Source organism: Ictidomys tridecemlineatus, chromosome 7 (assembly GCF_052094955.1).
Source record: "Ictidomys tridecemlineatus isolate mIctTri1 chromosome 7, mIctTri1.hap1, whole genome shotgun sequence".
In the NCBI taxonomy this organism is placed as follows: Eukaryota; Metazoa; Chordata; class Mammalia; order Rodentia; family Sciuridae; genus Ictidomys; species Ictidomys tridecemlineatus.
The window spans coordinates 190,141,340-190,160,434 of NC_135483.1; the positions used below are offsets into that span (position 1 = coordinate 190,141,340).

The 19,095-nt window shown below is 46.7% G+C and overlaps 1 protein-coding gene and 2 long non-coding RNA genes across 8 annotated transcripts in view; 2 read left to right on the top strand and 1 right to left on the bottom strand.

The window, feature by feature from the left end:
• The window catches only part of Slc16a14 (solute carrier family 16 member 14), a 30,017-nt gene extending 20,236 nt beyond the window's left edge, over positions 1-9,781 (bottom strand). The window contains exons 1-4 of one of the 4 annotated variants that reach the window (XM_078018168.1): positions 9,321-9,778; positions 8,458-8,831; positions 6,215-6,467; positions 795-1,066 (exon numbers count right to left, since the gene is read on the bottom strand). In XM_078018168.1, the coding sequence (XP_077874294.1) occupies positions 795-1,053 (259 nt within the window). In that variant the 5' untranslated portion in view covers positions 1,054-1,066; positions 6,215-6,467; positions 8,458-8,831; positions 9,321-9,778. Of the gene's footprint in view, positions 1-794; positions 1,067-6,214; positions 6,468-8,457; positions 8,980-9,320 lie in introns of those variants that run through there. The other 3 variants (XM_040267991.2, XM_078018166.1, XM_021727097.3) reach the window with 3 other exon arrangements.
• LOC144365655 (uncharacterized) lies at positions 8,641-12,012 on the top strand. Of its 3 annotated transcripts, XR_013424360.1 has the most exons (3): positions 8,641-10,495; positions 10,739-10,893; positions 11,410-12,012. It is a non-coding gene; the product is annotated as an uncharacterized LOC144365655 (long non-coding RNA). The 3 variants fall into 3 exon arrangements; XR_013424358.1 differs by having other exon boundaries at positions 8,641-10,893; XR_013424359.1 differs by having other exon boundaries at positions 8,641-10,893; positions 11,475-12,012.
• A 4,906-nt stretch (positions 12,013-16,918) lies between these two features.
• Positions 16,919-18,827, top strand: LOC144365656 (uncharacterized). The gene is made up of 2 exons (XR_013424361.1): positions 16,919-17,138; positions 17,623-18,827. It is a non-coding gene; the product is annotated as an uncharacterized LOC144365656 (long non-coding RNA).
• The last annotated feature ends 268 nt before the right edge of the window (positions 18,828-19,095 follow it).

The following is a 19,095-nucleotide window of genomic DNA, read 5'->3' on the forward strand; positions in this document are numbered from 1 at the left end:
AGATTGCTGTGTGGTTGCATTTAATAGAAAATACAAGAATATTTTATTATTTCTTCCTGCTAGGTATACCGGTAACCTTTCTCAAAACAGCGTAATAGATTATTTAAATAACAGATAATCAATGATATTTCAAATAAAAAAACATTAGGACTTTAAAATAAGACTGCTACTTTAATTTAAAATATTACTATTATTATTATGCTAAGAATTGAACGTAGGGCTTTTTACATGTTAGGCGAGTGATCTACTACTAAGCTACAATGTCCACCCCACTTCTCTTTTAAGAAAGAATTCATAAATGTTAAACAAGCAGATATTTGTAATGACAGATAAGGAATTAAAACAAGTATGAAAATAGTTGGTGATCTCTGTTTAAGGTGCTCTAAATTGTGCAACACTGAGCAGGCATGTCACACAAAAAAGGCGTAAATACTACACACTTCCACTTACCTGCCATGCCTGGAAGAGTCGAATTCCTAGAGAGAATGGTGGTGGCCAGGGGTGGGGAGGTGGGGATGGAGAGCTGGTGTTGACTGGGGACACCAGAGTTTCAATGTGGGAAAGTGAAAATGCCCTGCACATGCAGGGAGGGTTGTTCAATACAAATGTACTCAGTGGCCCTCCACTGCAAACCTAAAAATGGTCAAAATGCTAAATTTTAAGTTCTTTATATCTCACCGCAATGAAACCAGCAACATCACTAATCTTTAATATCTAAAGAGACAAGGGACTACTTAAAATGGGGAGCTGTCGTTTCCTGCCTCAGTGTTGGGGCAGCTGCTCTGGGAACCTACCGACAATCAAGGTGATGCCCATGCTCAGGGAGCTGACCCATGCGGTCAGGCCGCGGCTCTGGTGGAACTCCTCCAGCCACTCCACGTTGAGGACTCCCAGGGCCATCTGGGAGCCCATGATGAGGATGTGCACAAAAAAGGAAGAAAGGACCATCATCCAAGCCCATCCGCCATCAATGTTTGGGTGGGGCTTCACTGTCTTCTTATCCTTGGGGTCCTCTTCAAAGTCATAGCCAATATCTTCGTGACTTGTGTACATTTTCCAAGATTTTCTGTAATACAGAGAACAAGTAACTTAATGGAACATCAAAACAACAACAACAAAAATTATCCTCAGATTCTTTGGATAGTGGCTCCAGTGTCACATCAGATTGATCTTGTCACCGTGCAGATTTGGGAACACGTCTTACCTCTTCACAGGATTAAATGCTTTTATGAAACCTGTTTCACCTTCGCAGTCATCCCATACGTAAGTATTAAAATCTTAGAAACAGAGAAGTGAAGTGACTTTCCCTGGGTGACAAAGGAAGGGAGGGGAGAGTAGGGAGAAAGGGGGAGAAAGAGGGAGGAAGGAAGAAGAAAAAATGGAAGAGAGAGAGAAAGAGGATGATGATGATGACGATGAAAACTAATCCCAGAGGCGGTGGGATGGGTTGGTCCTGACCAGCCAGAGCCTGGAGAAGGGTGAGGGGCGGAGCTAAGAGGTCAGTGGTGGGATGGAAAGTTGTACTGATGTTTGATTTCTTTGGTGAACTAGGGAGTTAGATACTTGCTGAGAATGAGGGGGGTGGAGGTTGTGTGGGGGCCTCTGTGTTCAAATTAATACAACAGACTGTTGCCTACAACAAGTGGAAATGGTTGTTGGTCAATTCCAAAGACCAAAATGAGCCCTATGGGGCGCTGCTCCAAGCTATGGGTGGTGGGACACCAAGGACAGAGCCAGGGAGCTTGCTACCCCAGGGTCCAGAGCACTGTGGAGCATGATGTGTAGAGAATTTCTCTCTCTCTCTCTCTCTCTCTCTGTACCAGGGATTGAACCTAGGGGTGCTTAACCACTGAGCCACATCCCCAGCCCTTTTCATTTTTTTGTTTTGAGACAGTGTCTTGCTAATTCACTCGGGGCCTCACAAAGTTGCCAAGGCTGGTTTCGAACCTGTAATCCTCCTGCTTCAGCCTCCTGGGCTGCTGAGATTACAGTTATGCCTGGCTGAATTTAAAGCAATAATAAATGGCTACCGGTTGGTCTCCTTTTTTAAATTATTGCTACGTGATAGAAACTCTAGACAATGACACTGACAAACACTCTGCCCTGAACATTTGTTTGGCTAAGTTCTAAACAATTCTGTTGAGTTCAGTAGGTATGCTTCAAATGAGGCTGTTTTTATTACTCATTCATTTGAAATGAAAGTTATTTCAAACCCCTGGTTTTACACCTGACCTAGATACACGTATCCCTAGCTACACATTCATCTAGAGAGTAAGCTCTTGAGAGTTCAGGATTGTTGGAGCCCCTGGCCCAGTCCGTGTCTGCAGCCCCAGTGGCACTCCCCCTGGCTGCCCTCAGAGAACACTGAAGACCCACAGTGCCCTCAGCAGAACATTCCAGAGGAGCACCGCGGGCACGATTGTTACAGAGACAAAGAACCAGGACTTGAGTGACTTTGCTTCTGTCACTCTATGTTCCCACTCGAGATAACCTTTTTTGTTTAAAGCTTAAAAGAGTGAAGCAGGGTACAAGTTTTTGAGGTGGAAAAAACAAAACCTGGGTTTGGCAAGTGACATTTTTAGTTGATACTATACATGAAATCTCTTACTCCACTTGAATACCATGTTTAAAACTGAAACCTACTCTTACTTATTATACAGGAGAAGAACATATAAAAAAATAGTGATGACTGTGACACAATTACGGAGAATCATTTCGTTGTCACGGGGGAGGGTGATATACAAAGTGATCCATTCTGGGGTCAAATACACGAGGAAGCCCGTTGTGGGGATGTTCTCAGCAGCACTCTGCTGTGGAAAGGTGGGAGAGTGTGAAAGAAATGCAGAAATTGTCAAAAATCAAAATGGAGTCACTTATGTCATCTCTACCAAAACAAGTGACTCAAAGCCAGGAGGCTGGGAAGGAAGTGTTCTTACATGCAGTTGCCGGTTAGTTTCTATCAGTAAAGACTCTGCTAGACAAACTCGCGGAGGCCACTGCAACCGTATACAAAAAGTGCTTCCACAAGGAAGCCTGCTCAGCAACGGTCTGCTCAACCTCGGACTGAGGTCGCTCCTGTTATTAATCATTCCGATCAAGGCTTATTGTTTCAAAATATCTGATGTAATCCTCCTTATTTCTGTCTTTAAAAACTTCCTGTTGCATGACCTCCTTAAATAAACTGCAGTTTACTAGGGCATGTGTATTCTGGCGCAGTACTTGGCTACTTCTAAATGAAATATCAGTTTTCTTTGGTGAATCTCCTCTTTGATGGTTGCTTTTATTTATATTGACAAGAGAAAGCAGATTGTGGCAAACGCACAGCGCTGGTAGCCTGTGTCTGTACACACCTGAGCTATAGATGATGATTATTATTAACCTTTTCTTTTTCCCCTGATGCTGAGTTTTGAATCCAGGGATGCTCTGCCACTGAGTTACATCCCCAGTTTTTTTCATTTTTAAAATTTTGAGACATGGTCTCTCTAAATTGTCTAGGCTGGCCTCGGATACTCCTGCCTTAGTCTCCCAAGTTGGTGGGATTACAGGTTATCATCTCAACAACTTAACTTATGCCCTGATCCTTTAGAGGAAAAGCTGTGGATCCCGGCAAGATAGCATTAGTTCTGACGAAGGGCTAACTGGGTGGGTCTGCTGGGGGAAATGGCTTCTGGGGAATCAAGGACATCAGGGAGGGGCAGAGTGGCTCAGTGGTCACTGCCGGGCCTGGGCAGCCCTCCCTCTCAAGCTCTTCTTACACGGCATTTCCCCACCATCAAGTTATCCTTGCGATCAAGCCCAAGCCCCCTTCCTTGGTGACCCCAGTTGCTCCGGTGCTCAGGCTGCTGCCAGATTCTTCTCAGGTCACCTGCTGCCCCTGCCTGACCTCTGCTCTTTGCCCCCCACCGACTCTCCTTCCCTCTCCTGGGAACAGGCTCCTCTCCTAGCCCTCATGGTCCTCTTCTGCTCTTCCTCCAAGACTCAATTGAATTAAACTTGAGGTTAAAAAAAAAAAATCTGAAAACACTTATAACACCCAACGTCAGAGAGCTGTACTTGTTAAACAATGACGGCGGGTGCACACCGTGCCCGTCTGCCACCCACGTCTGTTTGAAGACGTGGAGAGAAGACCACAGTCAAGTGTGAACTGTACACCAGGGGTACCAGGTGGGCACATGCAATCATCCCTTTGTGATTGCTGCTGTCCAAAACGTGTGTCTGTAAGAGAAAAGAGTGGAATGAACCAAAGAAAGGGGTTAATGGAAATTATTCTTTGAATGATATAGTCTTTTAAGGAATTTCTCCTTTCTTTTTAATTTATCTTATTGGCTAAAAAATTCTAAATAAGCACATATTATACGGAAATAAAGTTTCCTTCTTATCTTCTAAATATCTAAATCAATCTCTTCCATCCAGGCAAATTAGTGGTTAAGTTATAAACAGAGAAATAAAAATAGTTCAAGAGTCATTTGTTGTGGGAAACTGTGCAGTCTATCTTGGGGTCCAGGTTCACATGAGTGCAACAATGTGTGAGTGTGCGCACGGTGCCTGTGTGTACTTATGTCTACCTTCTACCCGCCCCCCCAAAGTTAGAGCCTGCATGGGGATGAGCCTAGAAGGGATCAAAGGAGCCAGAAAGAGAACTACACAGCTTGACAGTGTGAATGGCCCACAGGAGTAATAACACCATTTCATAATCAGCTGTTTAATAAGGTAACAACAGAACTTGGTATTTTCCTAAAGTCTACTTACAACTGAAATCTTTGAAGTAACAACAGCAACAACACTGTAATTTTTCAACCCACAGGAAAGTGCTTGAAATATTGAACACTTTTCTAAAGTAATGTTAAGAACTTTATATTCTTACTGAATTATTTATTCTCTGGGTTAAAAGATGCAGTTGCTGTCGTGAACTGCTCTCAGCATTTCCAGTTTATCTGTTCATAAATAAATGACATTGAACAGCACTTAATGGACAAATTTTATTCAAGAGGCACCACAGTGCATGAAGAGTACAGTATTGAATATGGGGGGGGTGTGCAAAAAAGAGTTTGTTTAGATCTTGGGGGGCCTCTACAGTTCTGCCAGACAAGATCGTCATTTGTTGACAAAATCATGGAATTTGCAGGGAAATGGATGGCATTAGAGCAGATTATGCGAGGTGAAGCTAGCCAATCCCTAAAAAACAAATGCCAAATGTCTTCTCTGATATAAGAAGAGCAACTAAAAACAGAGCAGGGAGGAAGAGCATGAGGAAAAGATTAACGAGAGGTGGGAGGGAAAAGGAGGGAGAAGGGAAATTGCATGGAAATGGAAGGAGACCCTCGTTGTTATACAAAATTACATATAAGAGGTTGTGAGGGGGAAGGGGAAAAAATCAAGGGAGAGAAATGAATTACAGTAGTTGGGGTAGAGAGAGAAGATGGGAGGGGAGGGGAGGGGGGATAGTAGAGGATAGGAAAGATAGCAGAATACAACAGTCAATATGAAAAAACATGGATGTGTAACCGCTGTGATTCTGCAATCTGTATAGGGGGTAAAAATGGGATTTCATAACCCACTTGAATCAAATGTATGAAATATGATATGTCAAGAGCTTTGTAATGTTTTGAACAACCAATAAAAAGAAAAAAGAAAAAAAGACCGTCATTTGTACTTTACACATAAATCTCCCTAAAAATAATTACTCTCTGACTAATCACAGTTAATTGATTGTCCAACTAGTTTAGCTAAAACAAAAGACAACAGAAAAATAAGTGTTTATCTTTTGGTATGGTTTGAACTTCCCTCCAAAACTCATGTTGAAACTTAGTTGCATTGTGAGGCTAGCTACAGGTGGACCTTTAAGAGGTGATTAGGCCAGGAGGGCTGGGTCTGCACCAGGGAATGAAGGCCATTATTACTAGAGTGGGGAGTTATCTTGGGAATGGGTTCCTGATAATAAGGATGCATTTGCCTGATTTTTCTCTCTGTTTGGGGCATGCTTCCACGTGTTAAGATCTTGAGAAAGTCCTCACCAGCTCTGGGACCCTCCATCTTGGACTTCCCAGTTTCCAGAATTGTGAGCAGAATAAACTTCTATTGTTTATAATTTACCTAATCTGTGGTATTCTGTGATAGAAACAGAAAACGAAGACATCCCCCTTCTTCTAAATCTGCTTTGAGAATTTTAGCATTTATATAGTTATAAAATACAAACTCATTGTTTCAGTGTTACCTGTCTATACTAGAGAAAGACGGCAGAACTAGGAGAGGGTATCTGGACTGCCCTGCTCCATGTCTTTCCCACTGTATGACCTTCAAGCTCCCCGACCGCCTCTACGTCCTGACACACAATACACGTGTGTGGCACACTGGAGTGGATGGAGGCCGTCGGGGTGGGGCTTCTGCTAAGTATCCACAGTAGAACGTACATACATTCTAGGCAAATCTGCTGCCGGTAGCTCAGCATGAAACAGTAGGGCTTCATCCTGGAAGAGGCGAAGGAAGGAAATGGGAAGGTTATGGAACCTACAGTCAACTTTCCTTACTCTCCAAATGGGAGTTTGTAAACTATGGAGAAGAAATATAAGGGGGAGAGGATAAAGAAACACATATAGCCTTTGAAACGGGGTCCGCTAAGTATACAAGGAGTCGTGGACAAAAATGAAGAGAATAACTCCCCTCCCCCAAAGTGGGGATGGAACCCAGGGTCATTCGACATCCCTAGCCCATTTTTACTTTTTTATTTTTAAGATAGCAGCTAGCAGATAGCCAAGTCTGCTGACCTGAAAATTGTGATCCTCCTGCCTCAGTCCTCCCAGTAGCTGGGATTACAGCCTGTGCAGCGATCACACACTCACACATGGCTATACCAGTTCTTTCTGGAATGTACCAGAGTTTAAAACAAAATTAAAATTTCCACAGTCCTGTTAAGAGAGTAAGTTTTACAAGTAAATTGTTCATTTTTAATTTGGCGATTGTTATTATGTGCATGTCGTGAGCTCATTATAAGAAAGAGCAAAGGAGTACACTTTAAGATAAAACTAAACTGTCAATCTTCCCAAAAGATGGGCCCAACAAGCAGAGCTCAGTCTTCACCAGATGCACCCATAAGGTGGGTTCACCTTTACTTTGACCCTCCTTGGGTACTTCTGCCTTCTAAACAGGGAGTATAGAGGAATTTGGGGGCCTATAGAGGGTGTACTTGAGGTCAAGAGGCTTAAGAGCTGGAGCAGAGAAGGCTGGGCAGCCAGGCCGGGCTGACAGTCAGTAGCCAGGAACCCCAACTGACTTCATGTCAAATTGGGGAAACTAAACATATAAATGCCTCATGTGGTTCGGGACTGTGTTGGGTGGCTTCTCCACTACAAATGATCTTGCCCATAGGTTTCAACGTCCCCACTTCACAGATGAGGAAAATGAGTCAATTGTCGAATGGGAACATTGAAGTTTAGAGAGGTCAAACTATTGGACAGTGGAGCCCAAATCTGAAGCAAGCCTGCAGGATCCAAACCCTCACCTCCGGAGCCTCTCTCCCTCTCCCCATGTCTCTCTTTCACACACGAAGGCGAAAGGGAATCTTTCTAATTTCAAATAATAACCCTCAATCATCCTTGCTCATGATCCTGAACCAACTTTAACGGAGAAAGGAAACGGCTTCACGGGCAAGCAGAGTTGAGCTCCTACAACACCAACGGGAACTGGGCAAGCACTTAGCCCTGAAATGGCAGTCCCTGGGTCCTCGCCCCATTTTGGTCCTTTGGTTCCTCCCGGGAGGCGCCCCCGTTGGAACAGCTAAGGGTGGACAGCATCTGTCGCGCAGATCTTGCCCGCAGGACCCGGCCTCCGTGCCCCTCCCTCTGTGTACCCGCCCAGGCAGGGAAAACCCTGAGGGTGCCGTCCCCACCCTGGGCACCCCGCGTCCCCGGGCGCGCTCTGGACCGGGCAGCTCCGTGAGGAAGCCAGGACGTTCACAGTTCCTGCAGCTTGCGTGGAAGACGTTCCGCGCCCCCATAGGTCCCTAGCCGCAGCCTCCGGTATCCTCTCGGCCCCTCACGGTCCAATTCGAGTCCCAAACTCGGGCCTGGAGAGCGGCGGGGCCGCGAGGCTGGGCGCGGGGCAGAGCGCGCTTTCCAGCAGCGCGGGGGGTGCCCTGGTGGCGCGCGCGGGGCCGGGGCGCAGCGGGGAGTGAGACGCGCGTCCCCACGCTCCGCCCGGCGCGCCGCCTGGGACCGCCGCTTGCCCCGACCGCCTCCTGCAGCTCGCGAGCCCCGGGCGCGAGGCCTTGGCACGAGCTCCGCGCCCCGCGCAGGCCTGCCCTCACCGCCCGGCCGCCTTCTCCGACCCTGCCCCGGGCTTGCACCACCCCTTCCCGAAGATCAGTGGGGTGCGGCGGCCACTCGAGTTCCCCGACTGCGAGATGCCCCCGCGCCGCTCCATCCCTGGGCCCGCGGCTCAGCGCAGCCCCGGGACACTCACCGCCCGCAGCCCGCCGGGCTGCACTTTTCACTCGGCTCCGGGCACCGACCCCCGAACTTGCTGCTCCACTCGGAGCCCCCGAAGCAGCTGGGTGTACAGATGTGTTGCAATGTCGCCTATCATCCTGGAGATGTGGGTGCCTGCGCCTCGGCTCTCCGCCCGGCTCCGAGCGCGCTCGGTGCGGGGCTCCCGGGCTCCTCGGTTGCTAGCTGCCCGGCCAGGTGAACGTTTTGCGGAGCTTAAAGCTCAATGCCTCAATCCGGGTGGCTTTCAAAAGGGTGCATCTGGAGGTGTCGGAGCCTAATAATCTGAGCTTCCTTCCAATTGGTGCAATTTCATATCTCCACGCTGGTTCATTCCTGTACCGGCTAATTCTGGTTTGGCAGGGAAAAAAAAAAATCTTCAGTCACCTCACAGGCACACTCTTGTGGCCGGTTGAATTTTATTGCTTTGGCTGAGGTTCCCTGATGCTCTGCTCATTTGTAACCCAAGGAAAAGGCCATAAACCTGATCCAGAACACAGAGGAAAAGAGAAGTATCTTCTGTTTCTCTAGGCTAGATCAGAAGTGATCAATCGGATCCTTACTTAAGTCTAGGTCACAAAATATAGCAGTTTATACAACAAAGAGGAGAAGGACAGGACCTGCAATATTCTTAGCCTCAAAGGACTGAGAAATCCCTTATCCTCTGCCTCACTCTGGGTGCCACCTCTTTCCATTTTTCTGCAGTGTCTATTACCTGCATTCACAGGGCACCAGACACACACACACACACACACACACACACACACACACACACACAATTCATCACACTATTCCCACCAGGGCAGCCCACACAGTGGCTGGCCCTTGGAAAGCGCTCACCTGTAATCTCAGCAGCTCCAGAGGCTGAAGCAGGAAGGTGGAAAGATCAAAGCCAGCCTCAGCAACTTAGAGAGATGGTGTCTCAAAATAAAAAAAAAATTAATCAGTCTCAGAAAAAGCAAGGCGCTAAGCAACTCAGGGAGATCCTGTCTTTTAAGTAAAAAATACAAAATATGGCTGGGGATGTGGGTCAGCAGTGGTCATGTGCCCCTGAGTCCAATCCTCCATATCGAAAAATAAATAAATAAATAATTAAAAATTAATAGAAGATTGGGGACGTGGCTCAGTGGTCAAGTGCCCCTGGGTTCAAGCCCTGGTACCAAAAAGAAAATAAAAGTTTTCAACATTTGTTAAGTGAATATGTGAATAAATGAAGCCAGTGCTCTTGTGTCCCACTTGAACAATGCTGCAGCTTTCTGTTGTCATTGCTATAAAATTACTACTAACTCAGTGGCTGAAAACAATAGCTTCGTTATTTCATGGTTCTGGAGGCCAGAACTGGACTGGGCTCACTGGGCTAAAAATGACAGTGTTGACAACTGAAGGGCTGTGTCCTTTCTGGCAGCTCCAGCAGAGAGCCACCTTCTGGGCAGCCCGAGTTCCCTGGCTCTTCCCCAGTTCCTCAAACTCAGACTCAGCAGTGTAGCAGCATTCCCGGTCTGCCTCCATCCTCAGACCACCCTCTGCTCCTCTATCCTGCCTCCTCTTCTACTTTAAAGGACCCTTGGGATATGTGGGGCCCATCTGGATATCACAGACACTGTCCCTCCTTTAAGATCAGCTGACCAGCAGCCTCTATTCCACGTGCCCCTCTTTGCCATGTAGGGCAACATATTGTCAGGTTCTAGGGATTGGGATGTAGACATCTTTGGGAGACCAGCACAGATTTCCTTCTGTCTCGCATCCTTTCCTTACTTTCTTGAGGGGAAAAAAAAAAAAAGCCACATGGATTTTTTACATTGTTTCTTACATCCATTCTTAGTTCCAAAATCATTGAGATAATTGTGAGAAATTGTGCTTAAATGAGGACATTTTGGTGAGGCACTAGAATGAGGTGGTCTAAATCTTTTGCTTTTGAGAACAGGAGCAAATGGATGGAGAATACTCGTGGGCTATCCTCACGTAGCACTCGTTTCAACAAGGCTTTTGACAGAGAGTCAGGATTGGGGTTCCTGGTAAGTAGCTCAAGTACAGATGACCTATCTTGTTAGCAAAGAGGTCTGTAGGATTTTTAAGTCTGTTTTTATCTGTCTCTGAAAACTTGCAGATTTATTGAGGTATGATTGGTATAGAATGAACTGCACATATATAAGGGATCAATTTTATACTCCCGAGTTTTAGCATAAGCCCTTGGAACCATAACCTGAATCAAAGAACTCCGGAACTTTCCTAATGCCCCTTTGTAATGTGAGTCTCAGTATCCCCAGGCAGCCTCTCATCAGCTCTCTGAGAAGCTTCTACCCTGGACTGTGGATGCTGTACATCTAGAAACCCCATGGAAGGCCTTTCCGAGAAATCTTGTCTTCACAGATTAGTGTGCTCCTACCTGCCTGGTGGTCTCTCCTTGGCACAGGTAGGTTAAGAGCAGTTTTGTGACCTCCCTGTCACCCCTGAAAGGGACCTACCTGGGATTCATGGGTTAAAATGTCTGTGTTGAATGGATGGAAAACCTCATGTATCAGAAGATAAGAGACAGGCACTGAATCTCCACGTGTCTGAAGGGCAGGACGCTGGAGTCATCTCCTGATTTTAGGCATAGAACCTACTGTCCCACAATCTCACCTCTAACTGAACCCTGCCCATTAGGAAGGGGAAATGATTGGGGTGCTGCCTCTCATAGCCGACCTCTAAGTTCCAGTCGTGTACGCAACTGATTTGACCATTTCCTGTTTGGAGTTGGAGTGGAACTAAGAATTTGGTAATCTGTGCTTAATTCTGCTGGTTGAGTGGCATGGTTTGGGCATGGAGTGTCTGATTTGAGGACATCACTAACACATAGCATGGAAGATTTTAGAAAAATGTGCTGTAGTGTCACTTTTGCTAGCCAGTCCAGATGTCCAGATTGCCTGAAACCTGCATGGTTCTCCAGGGACAGAACTGTTGGTCTCTCAGGCCGAAGGCAGCTTCTTCCCGGCTCTCTGCCCCACTCCTCAGGGTTTAATGGAGGAAGACCGAGGATTGTACTGGGAATGCCCATACTGACCTGTATCTGTGCTCAGAATCCCAGACAAGCCACATGGCACAGACTGCAAAGCTTCAGGACGGAGGAAGGAAATGCTTTGACCCACACAGGTCCACAAATGCAACCCTGCACTTCTTGGCTGTAAGGTCAGTCTGTGCCCACCCATCATCTACCACGGAATGGATTCTTTCCCCCTTAAGGGAGGGTGCTTTTACCAGGCGGGACCCTGGTTTCACCATCTCAGAAGTTATCTTGCAGCTTTTCCTGCTATTGTCAGACATCAGCAAGGCTCAGTGGGGACAGAAGCAGGCTGGCATCTTGTGACAACTGCCACACAGGATGACATTGGTCATGGCTTCCAAGAGTTCCACAAATGTGTTTTCAATTTTTAACAAGGGGCTCATTTCAAGCTTGATCCCTGAACTGCATGTGCTCATTGTTACTTATCAGCTGTTCATTTATTCTTTCATTAAACAAAAATACTTGCTCAGTGTTTATTAGGGGCTTTTATGAGGCACTGGGACATGGAAATGATCAAAGTCAACAAAAATGCTTTCCCTCATTAAGCCTATTGCTCCAGTGAGTAAACGAGAAATAATAGGAAAGTGATATCCGCGGCGTGCGCGTGTGTGTGTTTTGCAGGTTAGATGGTAATGAGTGCCAGGGAGGGAAAATCAGCCAGGATGGGGAATTTGAAGGACTGAGGTGGTGAGAAGTTTTAGGTGGGAGGGAAAGCTTCAGCAAGAATGTGAAGTCTGTAGGAATAGGTCATGTGAATATCAGCAGGAAACTCATTCTAGCAGAGGAAGCCCCAGATGCCAGCCTGGAGGCACAGGAAGTACCTAAGGGTCCCCCCAAAGCCTTGAAAATCACAGAAGGAAAATTGACATTGATTCAGTGATGGGAAGCCGTTGGAGAATGTTGAGCAGGAGTGGTGCTATGAGCAGATTGATGTCTGCCAAGATCCCACCAGCAAAGAAATAGATTGAGAAGAGACTGTGGGGGAGCAGGGGCAGCGGCAGAAAACCAGTTAGGAGACCATGACACCATGTGAGTGTGAAGCATAATGGAACATAATGGTGGACAGGGATTGAATTCTGAATATCCTTTGATGGCAGAGCCCAAGGATCTTTCTCACAAAATGAGTGTGAGGTAAGAGAGAAACAGGAATCAAGGATGACTCCAAGGTCCCACCCCAAGTGACTGGAAGAGTGGAGCCACCATTAGCCAAGAAGGGAAGACTTCAGGAGGAGTCTTCAGGTTTGGGGGAGATATTAGGAGCTCAGATTTGGACTGGTTCATATTTTGCTTTAATGAGGCTTACATAATCAGCCAATGGTGAAATATTATATAGCAATCGAAAGGACCAGCCACTTCAACTCATGATAATATTTTTTGATCTTAGCAGTCAATTATTAGGCTGAAAAAAAACACTTTATAGACTTACACCAATTACTTTTAGATGCAATGAAACTGTATGAAGTGGGAAGCTAGGGATGATGAACTTGAGATATAAGTGATGGCTAATCAGGTTGATGGGCACAGGGAAATGGGATGGGATTGCTAGATGTGCTTTACTGTCATGCTCCTAGCTTTTATCTGGGTGTTGGGTTAATGGACACATACATCATTATTAAAAACAACTATGATCAGTGGTACTGATTCCAGGAATGCATGGTTAGATTGACATCTGAAAACCAGTTAATGTGATATATTGTGTCAAAAGAACAAAACCCATAAGATCATCTTACTAGACACAGAAAAGCATTTGACAAAATCCAACACAATTTCATAATAGAAACACTCAACAAAGTAACAATACAAAGAATTTCCTCAACTTGATAAAGGGCTCACATCACACTCAAATGGTGAAAGAGAATCCTTCACCGAGAAGGCAGGAATATGAGGATGTTCATTCTTAACCACTTCCATTTGATGTTGTACCAGAAGTTCTTCTGAACATGGCAATTAGGCAACAATTGATTAATTAAAAAGAAAGAGTAAAATTATCTCTCTATATTCAAATAATGCAGTTATATAGAGAAAATTTTTAAAAAATCCACCAAAAATGTTAGAACTCATCATTGAGTTCAATGAAGTTTCATCTACAAGATCAGTGTTTGAAACCAATGCATTTCTGTACATTACAATAGCATTAAAATACTTTTAAAAAATTGACAACAACGTTAAAGGAAGTTGTACTCTGAAAAATCACAAAATCTTATTGAAAGAAACTAAAGAAGACCTAAGTGAATGCAAAGACACCCCTTAGGTACTGGTGGACCTTCGGGCCCCATGCTTTCTGTGTAAGCCTGGCTCACTGGGCTGGGTCTCCAGCTGGGCCAACTCTTGCTCCTCTGCAAGACAGGATCCGACAGTTTCTATATCTTGAGAAGAACAAGTGCTAACGTTAGCAAGCACTTTGAATTGTGCAATCAGGGTTATGCAAACCAGCGAGCTGTCTTTTTCCTCTGTGGAGCAGCAGAGCACGCGTGTGAAAGCCCAGAGTGCACGGTGCCTGGTGTTTAGGCCCTGAGGTCGGTTACACCTGAGCGGGAAGGCCAGTTGTGCCACTGTGTGTGTATCTGTGTGGCCATTAGCTGGAGTAGGTATAGTGACAGCAGGTACATCCCAAGGTCCTTGCAAAGATTAAATGAGAATGTGAGTGGAGTACTGTGCTTGGCATGGTACTGTGGCATGGAGAAGGGATAACAGTGTCAATCAAACCCCTTCCACTGCAGAGACAGTTACCCAACACCAGCACCCCTCTGAGAGGCTGCATAAATTAGTGGTTAAGAGCATCAAACCTGGAGGCTCTTTGGCTGGACTGAAGTCCCAGTGTTCACCACTTCACTTCCCCGTGTGGTTGCTTAGCATCTCCACCCTTGAGTGTTATCTGCTGTAAAACAGGAATAGCTCAGGCTGTTTGGCCTGCTATAACACAACCGAGTGGGTGGCTCATGTACATCAGAAATTTGTTTCTCACAGTTCTGGAGGCTGCAAGCCCAAGATCAAGGTACCAACAGATCCAGTGTCTAGAGAGGGCCCATGTCCTGGCTCATGGATGATGTCTTCTTGCTGTGTCCTCACATGGTAGAAGGGGCAAGGGTCCTTTTATAAGGGCACTAATGCCACTCAACAGGACACGCCTTATGGTCTGCCAATTCCCACCTCCTGGTACTGTCACCTTGGGGCTTCAGCATATGAAAAAATTCACACAGGACACATTCAGACCACAAAAGAGAATAATAATAAAGATGATGATCCTACCTCTTGGAAGGTTGTGAGGTTTAAAGCGTGTGAGGTCAATGTACGGGGAGGGTCAATGCCAACGCCTCACAGGGGGTCCTTCTTCCTATCCAGGAGGGTGTAAGCCACCGGAGAGGACAAGTCAGAAATAATCAGTGAAGAACAAAAGGCACAGAGTCAGAAAAGATAGTTTTAAAGATCCCGCCCACACAGGGGCTGGGGCTGGACAATTAGAAAATGGCCCTCTTGGTTTACTTAAGGGGGTACATCAGAGGCAGAGATAGGGTTTCACAGGTGGAGTCTTGCTTCCTGATGTCCCGCAGGCAGCCGTTTGATTGGCATCTTGGCAGGTCACACCCGTCTCTGAGAGGCTGTGTGGCTGCAGCAGGTCACTCCATCTCCAGTGCTGTGTGGGACCTCTTAGCAGAGCTGAGGGGGAGTTCACTTGCATTTGGGGGATCCCAGTGGGACTGCCACAGGAAGTTCCCAGTGCCACGTCTACCCGTCACTGGTTATGATGCTGACAAAGGTCCTCACACATTTCACAGATGACTTCCCGCATCAATGGACACATGTCCCCTGATGTGTCGCGCTGACAGACACAATATCCCTTCTATGGGCTTCTTGACAAAAATTACATAAGGTAGGTATAATCTTAGGGAACATCAGACAAACTGTATTTAGGGACATTCTATGAAATCAATGGCCGTACTTTTAAGGTCAGTGTCACAGAAGAACATCCCCGATTATAGGAGATGAGAGAGACTTGGCATCTAAACACCATGTGATATCTGAGTTGCTTTTGTGGGTTGTGGTGGGACCACTGGCTAAATCTGGTGAAGGTCTGGAGATTGGGTAACAGGATTTGAGCCTTGAAAGCGTACAACTAGAGTTCTGTGGTATGAAAAAGAATGCCCTTCTTATATTTTTAGGAAGTGCCTGCGAACATATTTAGGAGTAAAGGACAATTTTAAAGCTTTTAGAACCACACCTGGTGCAGTGTGTGTGAGTGTCTGCTGCTTTCTAACTGAGCTTTTGCAGTCGCTGAATTCCAAGTGGTATCAAACAGTGCTGTCCTGACCTTCATTGACAATGTTGCAGGAAACTGGGGCTAATCTAAATGCCTTTTCTTTTCCTATCTCCCAGTGTTTGGCTTCGGATGTTATGCAGTCCTGGAAAATACAGGAAAGCTACAAGGACTTTGCTTTGTTCACATTTCACACCTCTCTGCCCTTTGGTTCCTCCTCCCCTCCTTACCCTAGCCATTCCTCTTCTAAGGGCCTCAAGTTAGTGCGTTGAGACTGGAGAGGGTGTCTCTGGCACCTGCAGGCAGACTGGGCAGATGGGACTCCCCCCACCATGGCAGGGCAGTCTTGTGGTGAGCAGGGAGAGGGTTGCTTACAGAGAAGCATAGCACCCAGAAATGTCCTTTAAATACCTTACTATGGTCCTCTTCCCTCTGTGGGCTGGGATAATCAGGTGGGATAGGGAGGGATGGTAAATAAAAATACTACTTAAACCATGTGGGGAACATTGTGTGAATAGCTCTCTAGGGACCCAGATGGCCAACAAGGGCAAGAGAGCTGTCTTTCAAACTCCTTGCATGCACGGATGGCTAAATTCTGCACTCAGCGACTTTTACCTTGGGATGAGTGGACTGAATGGTGTGGTTACCTTGGTTATTGTGACTGCTGCTGTGTCAGACATAGTAACCCAGCTTTACTGCAAGAGAAGCCAGCACTTTATATATGTGGGTGTATAACCAGCCTGGGTCCCACCCACTTAAACCACAGTAGGATCTTCAGAATACTTGCGGCAAAAAGCAAAATCACAGTGAAATGTGCTTCATGTGGTTTTAAACCTCCATGGAGGGAGGTCTGCCAATGGGAAGGATGAGAAAATGGCTTGGTCCTCTCTGGTCCGTACTTGAGAGAGAGAAGGACATTATTCATAGAGGTTGTAAGGGCTAGAAAAATAAGAGGCTGTACTTCTGGTATTGAGACCGGGTGTCAGAAGGATGTAAGGCAATATCTCTCAGAGGGTGAGATGGGACCACTGGTGATTTTAGATGGACCCCAACTTGTAGTGACCAACATCTGAGTCTCCTTCATATATTCAAAATATATGACACTGTTTCTAAGTGCTGACAAACCAGCAATAAACATGTGCATGCTAAAATTTTTTGCAATCTGTTGATTAGTCAAGGAGAAAGTCTCTGGAGTTGAAAGATCTTTAACACCTCACTAATTTATTAGAGGAGAGAACAGCAAGTAGGCCTATCTAGTTGGACTTCTGTAATAGTGTTGTTGTTTTCATGGACTTATTTGTGGTTTCCTTTACTTGTTCACTTATTTAGCATCAGTAACTGAGAGCCTCCTGTGGGCCAGGTAAGTTTCAGGAAATGATATTGCCCTGGACAAGCCAAAGTGGGCATGTTGTGATTGATTGGTGGTTCTGAGTCCCAGGGGCTATTCCCTGTGCACCCCTGAGCTGGTCACGTGTATGACTTGCTCCCCGCTGTTGGGTATACCCAAGGGTCCCACACTGTTCTAGGGACCTTGGAAAGCATGCTTTGGTTTGCTGTTCCTGTCCTCTCTCTTTCCTTCCCTGGAAATCAGACTTTTCTTAATTGATGACAGCAAAACCTGTCACCCTGGGAAACCATTTTTTTCACACATTCAGTCCAAAACCACAGCTTGTCTGCTCCCTGTTTCTTAGGAAGAGTCCACCTTGGGGGTTGGAAGGGAGTGCTTGTCCCTTAAAGTTTGTCTCAGGGCATTTAAGACACCATCACGACTTATCAGTAGGTGGGACCCAGGCTGGTTATACACCCACATATATAAACAATATCTGTGTTTTGTTTAAATGCAGCAGGAGACCCAAAGGTGTGAGAAGCAGGAAAGGGGCAGGCGCAGGAGGGGCCGGTCTCCTGGACAGCATGAAGGCCTGAGGTCCAGAGCAAAGCCAGGAAGTCTGCTGGGATTGTGGAGCCCAGTCCAGTCCCAGTTCAGCGGCCATCTCCGTACCCCTGCTGTTCCTCTCCAGGGGGCTTCTCACCCATCGAAGAACTGAGGTCAGTTGGTCCTCTGATAATGTCCAGCACCCTTTCCCTCAGACTGTTGAAAATTACAATCCTCATCTGCCCACACCGCCTGTCTCCTGAGTCCCCGAGGACCATTCTGCCTGGCCACGCAGCTGGAACACAGAGCATCTCAGAGGGAAGTGCCAGGTCCTACAGCCCTGTGGCTCGGACCTTGCTGATGAAGCCTTGCCCTGGGAGCACTCCTCGCCCCACCTCTGCCGCCTCCCCAGCCTCAACTCCTGCCATTAGCCCTCGGCCTCGGCACGTCCTGGGCTCCAGCAGGGACCCTTCCTGCCTCACTCCCCTATTCTCTGAATATGGCCTTACATGTTCTATGTGCCTTTTGTCACCCCCTTTCCTGGGATGCCTGTCTCCCCCATCTTCCCCATTAGTCCTTCCCACATCTAAGACACCCTGACTCTGCTCTGGCGCTTGGCAGGGCTGTTCTCGCTGTCCCTGGCTGGGCTGTGCATTCTGACAGCATCTGTCCCAGGCTAGCTTGTGGTCCAGTTCCTTGTCCCAATGTTTCCTGTTCCCCGAGGACCTCTCTTAAAGGGACCAGGGCTTTCAAAGCCCCACAGAGTTGTGCACTGAAGTGACTGTGATCCTGGGCTCGGAGCCATTCTGCCTGGATTTGCTGTCTGGCCCTGCCACTCACTAGTTGTGTTGCCCTGGGCATTTTATTTAACATTTCTGGTTGCAGGTTTTTGGAGTAAATGAGAACAATAACAGTGTTACCGGTGTTCTAGGCCAGAGACCCCACTGGGGGAATCCCAGCAAATCAGGCCCAGCCCCTCACCCCAAAAGCCAAATGGAAAAAGTAATGGTGAAAAGCAGGAAAGGAACTTTAATCCATGTGGCCATATTGGGAAGTCAGGGTGAGATCCAGCGTCTCAGGCCCGTCTTCAGGGTACTGACACGCACTTTAGGTTTAATACAGGAAGAATCGGGGAGAGGGCTGAGAGGAGTGCATAATTAAACAGTCTTGATCAAACTGCATTCTGGTTTTTAGTTTTCTTGGTTCTGTTTCCATGAGATGCTCTGGAGAAGTCTATCCCTTGAGGGGACGGTCCCCATCTGCTCTCCGGGATGTTTATCTATTAGACCTGTGAGCCAGGAAGGGGGCAATTAGGTTCTCCTGAGATTGCTCTGCTGGTGGGTGGGCAGCCTCATCCTGGGGCGATGTGCCTGAAGGCTCTGCTTTTCCTAGAAGGTGAAGGGCCATGGCTGGAGATGTCCAGGTGCCACTTCACGAGTCTGGA